This window comes from Conger conger, chromosome 6 (genome assembly GCF_963514075.1).
Source record: "Conger conger chromosome 6, fConCon1.1, whole genome shotgun sequence".
Classification (NCBI taxonomy): Eukaryota; Metazoa; Chordata; class Actinopteri; order Anguilliformes; family Congridae; genus Conger; species Conger conger.
Window position 1 is genome coordinate 2864995 of NC_083765.1, and position 7438 is coordinate 2872432.

Genomic DNA, 7438 nt, shown 5'->3' on the forward strand with positions numbered 1-7438 from the left:
GTGTGTGTGTGTGAGTGTGTGAGTGTGTGTGTGTGTGAGTGTACAACAGGGGAGGCTGAAAGGCCCAGCACAGGTAGGCAGCAGACTCCTCTGGGTGCTCACTTTGATGCCACACAGTGAGATGTGCTTCTATTCTGGGTGAAAGGGATTTGACAAAACACCACGGTTCCTCTTTACCCCCGGGCCTAATTCCAAACCACTCCCTGGATCCAGCAAGGAACATGTCTTGTGGTTGTTTTTTAAGTAAAACAGAAAAGTACAATGAAGCATTACCTCATTTAATCTCACACGCACTGTGCCTCTAGCCTTGGTAGCCTCAGTACATTGTTAGGGTTCTCTGTCTACACTCGGAGAAATAAAGCGAGAGTGGAGGAACATTTTTTGTTGTTCAAGGGTCAAATGTACCCTGAGAATGCAGTGATGTTTACAACAGTGTACATATGAGTACATTTTCCAAGTTAAAAAAAGGTAGAAATTAATGATATATTCCTAGCAAGGGGTAAAATTTTATGAACCTATGGGGTACCGCTCCAGTGACAAGCATTTGTACCTTTTTAAGCACCTTCTGTACCTTTATTGCTGACAGTGTAATTCTGATTATGCCCCACGCCATCAGGAGCTACAAACTGGAGCCAGTGCCAGTCGAGATTACTGAAGTGGCCAATCATCTGTGCATCTGTGGAGTTAGCTCTGGCTGTGGCCAATCAGGCAGCAGTACTAGTCAGATAAAAAGAAGACTGGAGCTGACCTTTGACCCTGACCTCAGAGTGTACCATATTCTAGTCTGACTGTTATCGCATTCTGACGACACTTTAAAACTTGAAGCTTATTGAAAATAATAACACTTCTTTGATTTCTCACCGTGGACTAAATTTCTGTTGCAGCACAAAGTAATGTACAGTAGGTGACGGCTGAAAGCAGGATCATTGTGCTGAAACTACACAACCACTTCCAGGAGGAGTCAAACGTGAGAGTCCCCCAAAACATGAGCAGGGTTCTCACGACAGGCATTTATATAGCGCCTTTATCCAAAGCGCTGTACAATTGATGCCTCTCATTCACCCATTCATACACACACTCACACACACACCAACGGTGATTGGCTGCCATGCAAGGCCCCGAACAGCTCATCAGGAGCATTTGGGGGTTAGGTGTCTTGCTCAGGGATACTTCGACACAGCCCGTGCAGGGGATCAAACCAGCAACCCTCCAACTGCCAGACGACTGCTCTTACTGCCTGAGCCATGTCGCCCCCATTAGTAAATAGTAAATGGCCTGCATTTATATAGCGCCTTTATCCAAAGTGCTTTACAATCAATGCCTCTCATTCATCCATTCACAAACACACACACACTCAGGGTCACACACACGAAGACGGCGATAAGCTGCCATGCGAGGCCAGCTCGTCCGGAGCAATCGGGGGTTAGGTGTCTTGCTCAGGGACACGCTCCCACCTCCCGGGCTAATACAACAAGGACACGGTGATCCGATATCAAACAGACCCACCTGGAGACACTCATGCCAACTGTGACTAGCACAGGCTAAAGCTGATTCAGTCTGCGGGTTTGGGAGCCTGTCAGGTTTTAATGGGCAGATTTGCATACCTCCTTCTGACATGAGCACAAAAGGGTGAGGCACTGATCATGATAGGTCTCCCTGAGGCTAACGTTACACACAAATCTACCAGACTCACTAAAAGATTATTTATGAGGCTCAACATACTGGATTTGCATTTATGATCATTATTTTGCAGATTATCCCTGCAATATATAATTCTGGGCTCTCTCTCTCTTTTCTTTTTTTGCAATTTCTACCATTATCATAAAAATGAAGTTACTGCAATCTTTCTCATGGTGCATAAATAGGAGCACAACAGCTTACTGTATATGATATTGAACACCTAGAATGTTCGATGAATACATGTCTGTTATTGTGAGCATGATGAATGTCATTATTTTCCTATGAATCAGCCGGGGAAAATATGAATACATTCTTAAAGTAATATAATTATAACAAGAACTGCGTTAATCTGCCACTGAGCACATACGATAATTAATATATTTCTACAGTAATTATTTGGCCAAAATATACCAGATTACAGGCTTGTATAGGGAACAACTCCGTCTCTAAGAGGGCTTAAACGATGTAATTGATTTTCACGGTGTGATGTATACGAATATACAGCGTTGATCACTGTCAATGTGAGGTACGGCCGGGGGTCTCTGGTTTAAAAGGCGAATCGGTGGACGGCAGCGTAGCTCCGCTTTCGGGGCGGAGTTGAACTTCAAGGCTTCAATAAAGCCGGCGGTGGGCGCAGAGAGCAGGCTCAATTCGTGTAGCTGTCGGGATAGCAGTGTCCACGGTAACTCGACAAGATGCTTACGCTCGTTGTTTTAGTGGCTTCGCTGACGCTCAGCGCGGCGGGGTCCGGTCGTGTTGCGCGGAGCTGCGGTACGTGCGAGCCCAGCGCCTGCGCCCCGCTCCCGGCCGATGGCTGCGCTTTCGGCACCATGCTTGACCCCTGCGGCTGCTGCGAGATATGCGCCGCCGGGCTGGGCGAGCTCTGCGGGGGACGCGGACTGTCCGCCCGGCGATGCGCCCCTGGAATGGAGTGCGTCAAAGACGAGGACGATCCGAAGAGCAAGTTTGGCATTTGCCTCTGCAAGAGCAACTACGAGGTGTGCGGCACCGACGGGGTCACGTACAAAACCGGCTGCCACCTCAAAACGGCCAACCAGAAAGCCCTCGACGAGAAGAAGCCTGAGATCACGGTCCAGAATAAAGGAAAATGCGCCCAAGGTAAGATTTCCGATATGCTATTCAGACACTTTCTCTTGTGAGTTTTCTTTTCCGTATCCAGAGTTGATATACACTCAGTGAGTACTTTATTAGGTATTTAGTAGACCTTTTTTTTTTTTTGGTTTGTTTTACTTATTGGTCTTCTAATGCTGTAGCCTATCTAACTTGATGCGTTGTGTGTTCAGAGATGCTCTTCTGCATACCACTGTTGCATGGTTATTTGCGTTACTGCCACCTTCCTATTGGCTTCGACCAGTCTGGCCCTGACCTCTCTCATAAACAAAGCGTATTGCTGCATCATTAGCCGTGTTAATGGACAAGAGAGCTAACAGACTAGACCACAGAAGCTCATGATGCAGAAGTGGATGACCAAAAGAACAGTTTCAATTATCAAGAAAACCCCAATTTACATTACAGGCATTTGGCAGACACTCTTATCCAAAGTGACGTCCAGTTGATCAGACTAAGCAGGAGACAATCCTTCCATGGAGCAATGCAGGGTTAAGGGCTGTGCGGATCTTATTATAGGTATTCCGGGGATCGAACCACCGACCGTGCGTGTCCCAGTCACGTACCTTAACCACTATGCTACAGGCTGCCCTGTACATTTCAATTACCAAACAGATCAAGCATAGCATCCAGGGTCAAATATAACCCTTAATGGCATAATCCCTTCCTTAGTCATAGAAGTGTCAAATACTAAAACAATGAGAAGACTACACAAGAAGACTACGCAAGAACCAAACCATGCGTAAGCCTCAAGAACAAAACAGCCAGGCTAGAGTTTGCAAAATAAAAAGTGCATTAAAACACGGTTGAGTTCTGAAATAGAAGGTGGATTGTTCTTGACTGGCCCTGTGGATTCATACACCCTAAATCCAGCCAAACGTGGGCCTCACTCGCTGAAGACAAGATTAAAGCAACAAAGACAAACGAGAAAATCCCCTGACACAAGCAGGCGCAGAAGAGGACTGCAGTCCAGGCCTAGCAGAGCAGCACCAGGGAAGATACCCAGCGTCTGGTGATGTCTATGGGTCACAGGCTACAGGCAGAGCAGCACCGGGGAAGATACCCAGCGTCTGGTGATGTCTATGGGTCACAGACTACAGGCAGAGCAGCACCAGGGAAGATACCCAGCGTCTGGTGATGTCTATGGGTCACAGACTACAGGCAGTCATTGCATATAACGGATCTGTAACCAGATGCTAAATATAATGGCTTTATTTCACGTTCATTTCATGTTAATTTGTCCAATTATTTTTGAATAGGGCTGCAATTCCTACTTAGATGTGGATGTAAATATCCTTAAATCAAAGGTGCCCTTTAACCTCACATTCATGAGTACAGAGCCACAATGTCAACAACAGTGTCACTGTCCAAATACTTGGGCAGCACTATATACAGTATATATCTCAAACAAACTGGCCTTTGGATTTTTGTAATGGTTAACATCATTCTCTCTCTATGAAATGAAAAATTTGCTTCTTAACGTTCACACATGAGCAGGTTTGAAGCTGAACAGATGTGTTATCGTACAGCAGTGTCTATAAAAGCCGTCAAGTCACTTGGTTTTTCCATCCCGGTGATTCCGAACACATTCTGTCTTCGAGGAATGCTGGTATAACAGTCTATATTTACAATATAGATAATGGTGCAAAATGTACATGAAAGTACAGGGAGTCAGGGTAGAGTGGAGTCAATCGACCTGCCTGATATTTCAAATATAAACATTCTGCGTTTTTGTTTTTCTTCCCTGTCACCAACTCTACAGAAATGGGAGCAGCACTTGACCCATCTCATCACATGATTTTTGATCCTTTTAAATTACCACAACTCCGTGGAATTCCTCTAAAACCACATTACCTACTTACGTGGTAGCCGTGGAGACATGTTTCCGTGAAACATTTGGGGACTGTTACGGACGCAGTTCAGGTTCAGTTCAGGAACAGTGGCTGTGCCTCTGCCAGATTCAAACCTGCAATCACAGTCGCTCAGCTCCCTGACCACTGCACAACACTAATACACACTTTGGCTGTTTTTCACTGCAGCCCCGCCAAAAAAACTCAATATGTTTGAAATATTTTTTTATACATATATATTAAAAATATGAAAATGTTAATTCTGGTGTGCACTGTTATGGCAGTCTGTCCAGGGAGTGGGAGTGTTAATGGTCTTATTAAGATAAATCGGATTTTAATTTTGGGCCACTGCGTAGGTATGGTGAGGTATGTTCTAGGCTGTGCTAACAGTACAACACATAACAGAACTTAACATAACTTAATGCAAGGAACAGGCCATTCAGTCCAGCAATGCCCACCTTTTCCTACGACTGAAGTGTACCTACTGCTAAGTTTAAAAGCTACATCTAGCACCGTATAAAGCCTGGTCTTGAAAACCTCACTTGAAAACTCCACAACATGTTCCGGCAAGCCACTCCAACACAGTGACCACGCTCTGTATGAAAAACATACTTCCTAATGTCTGCGCGGAATTTATTCCTTTGCTAATTTCCATTCATGCCCCCTGGTTCTGCTATGCATACAGTACAGATACCGCTGAATTAGCCCAGCAAAGTCGATGTCTTGACACGTTTCTGTGTGGGTGGAAATGAGCCAGAAGCACATGTTTCTGTGTTGGGGTGGGACCTCGCTGCGAACAGACACGTTCACCTGAAATTCCAGCCTTGAGGGGCAGGTGTGGGGGGGGGGGGGGGGGGGGGGTTGATTGGGTTCATGTACGTACAAAGAAATGATCTCACCGAGCAGAACTCCATTATTAACACGGAGGCCTTTATCCAAAGTGAGTGAGAGCAGATTACACTACGCAGGGGACAGTCCCCACTGGAGCAATGTGGGGTCAAGGACCCAACAGCGGCGCAATCTTATAATGGCTACCCCGGGGCTTGAACCTTAGCCACTAGGCTACAGACTGTCCCAGTCATGTACCTTAGCCACTAGGCTACAGGCTGTCCCAGTCATGTACCTTAGCCACTAGGCTACAGACTGTCCCAGTCATGTACCTTAGCCACCAGGCTACAGGTTGTTTTTGGGGGGAGGGGGCTTCCTCACCTCAGCTCTGGATTAAACTCCAGGAACGTCTGACCGATGATAAGAGGAAGAAATGCTTAGAATTGAAGATGAAAGCAGTTTCCCATGGCAGAGGTGTTCCATCATTCTGGTTTGGCCTTCCTGACAGACTTGTGCTCCTATGCTGAGAAGCTCTCACTGCATGGCCCATGTATTTGTTTCCCACGTTTTTCCCCAGACACACAGTATACTAAAAAATGCGTGGTAAATAATCATTTAATTTCTCCATCCCTTTCCATAAACAGGCTGTTGCTCAAATGTGGGGGGAAAGGCTTGGTGATTTGCCTGTGTGCAGAATGCAGGATGCGTACAAAGGCTGCACAGATGAGAGTGGTCATGGATATTTTAGACATCGCTGCGTGACGCTGATGTTGACATTCTGCTGAATAACATGCTCTGGGAATCATGCATGGACATTCCTGCCAGAACTGAAACGCTCGAGAGCGACACACAACACAGAATCTACATGTCTGCACTGGGCCAGTCTCTGCTGCAGTGCTAGAGAAAATACGAGAACATGATAAATGTGGAGTAAGTTAATAATAAAAACATAATAGATGTTGCTCGGATTGTCATGCTGGGGTTCTCACTCCTGGTCCTGGGGAGCTGCAGATTCTGCTGGTTTTTGTTTTCACCTTAAAATCAAGTTAATTTTTAAATATGCAACTCATTGTTAAGTTGCTAAGCTCTTTGGAGCTTCAGACATTAAACTTCCTGTGTTACCTATGTGCCCCCCCACCCCGCAGCCCCGGTCATCGTGACGGCCCCAAAAGAGATCTTCAACGTGACTGGCTCCCAGGTCTTTCTGAGCTGCGAGGCCATTGGTGTCCCCACCCCCATCCTCACCTGGAAAAAGGTAGGCGACCAATGAGGAAGCATTATAACAAATTCAAATTCAAACTTACCTCTTTTAAACGCCTTCCTCTAGAATCCCCGTGTCCAGTAAATCTTTAAACCCGCCGGGTTAGTCCGGGAAAGGCAGCGCGTGGAGCAAAATGAGAAGCAGCAGAGAGGGTCAGCGTTCTCACAGACAGGAAACGGCGGGGAGTCAGGCAGTCGGATCGCAGCAGAGGGACACAATGTCAGGCGACAGAAACGGCAGGAAGGAGACGGCAGGAGAGCCTGATGGGAAACGTGACTTTGCGGAAACGTAGCTGTGCCCTATCATGTCGGGTCACCCAAAAATGCTGAGAATAATAACAGACGATGATAAGTAGACTCCTAGGGGCTAGCCAGATTACTGGTAATCGCTGATGTAGTTTATTATCAAACCCACAGGAGCTGTCATTACATTTATACGTTTCAGAATAAATCGTTTATACTTGTGCGGGCACATACATGTCCTGTCCTGGCAGAACAGCGCCGATGACAGTGATTGGTGGATGCTGCCCAGGCATATTTCACCCAGTCGTCATCAGCGTTGTTTTATTGGTTGTTACCAAACGTACTCTGTGATTGCTGGATCTCTTCTCCGATGTTATTGCACACAAGGTGATGCTACGCCTATAGGGCAGCATTTGGCCTTGACTGGGACTGGGACGGCTGGTGGTTCA

The 7438-nt window shown here is 46.3% G+C and overlaps 1 protein-coding gene across 1 annotated transcript in view; it reads left to right on the forward strand.

Annotated features, from left to right (window-relative positions):
• The first annotated feature begins 2375 nt into the window (after positions 1-2375).
• LOC133130449 (insulin-like growth factor-binding protein 7) overlaps positions 2376-7438 on the forward strand; it is an 11344-nt gene continuing 6281 nt past the window's right edge. Inside the window, exons 1-2 of the mRNA XM_061245055.1 lie at positions 2376-2799; positions 6632-6741. Of these exons, the coding sequence (XP_061101039.1) occupies positions 2376-2799; positions 6632-6741 (534 nt within the window). The remainder of the gene's footprint in view (positions 2800-6631; positions 6742-7438) is intronic.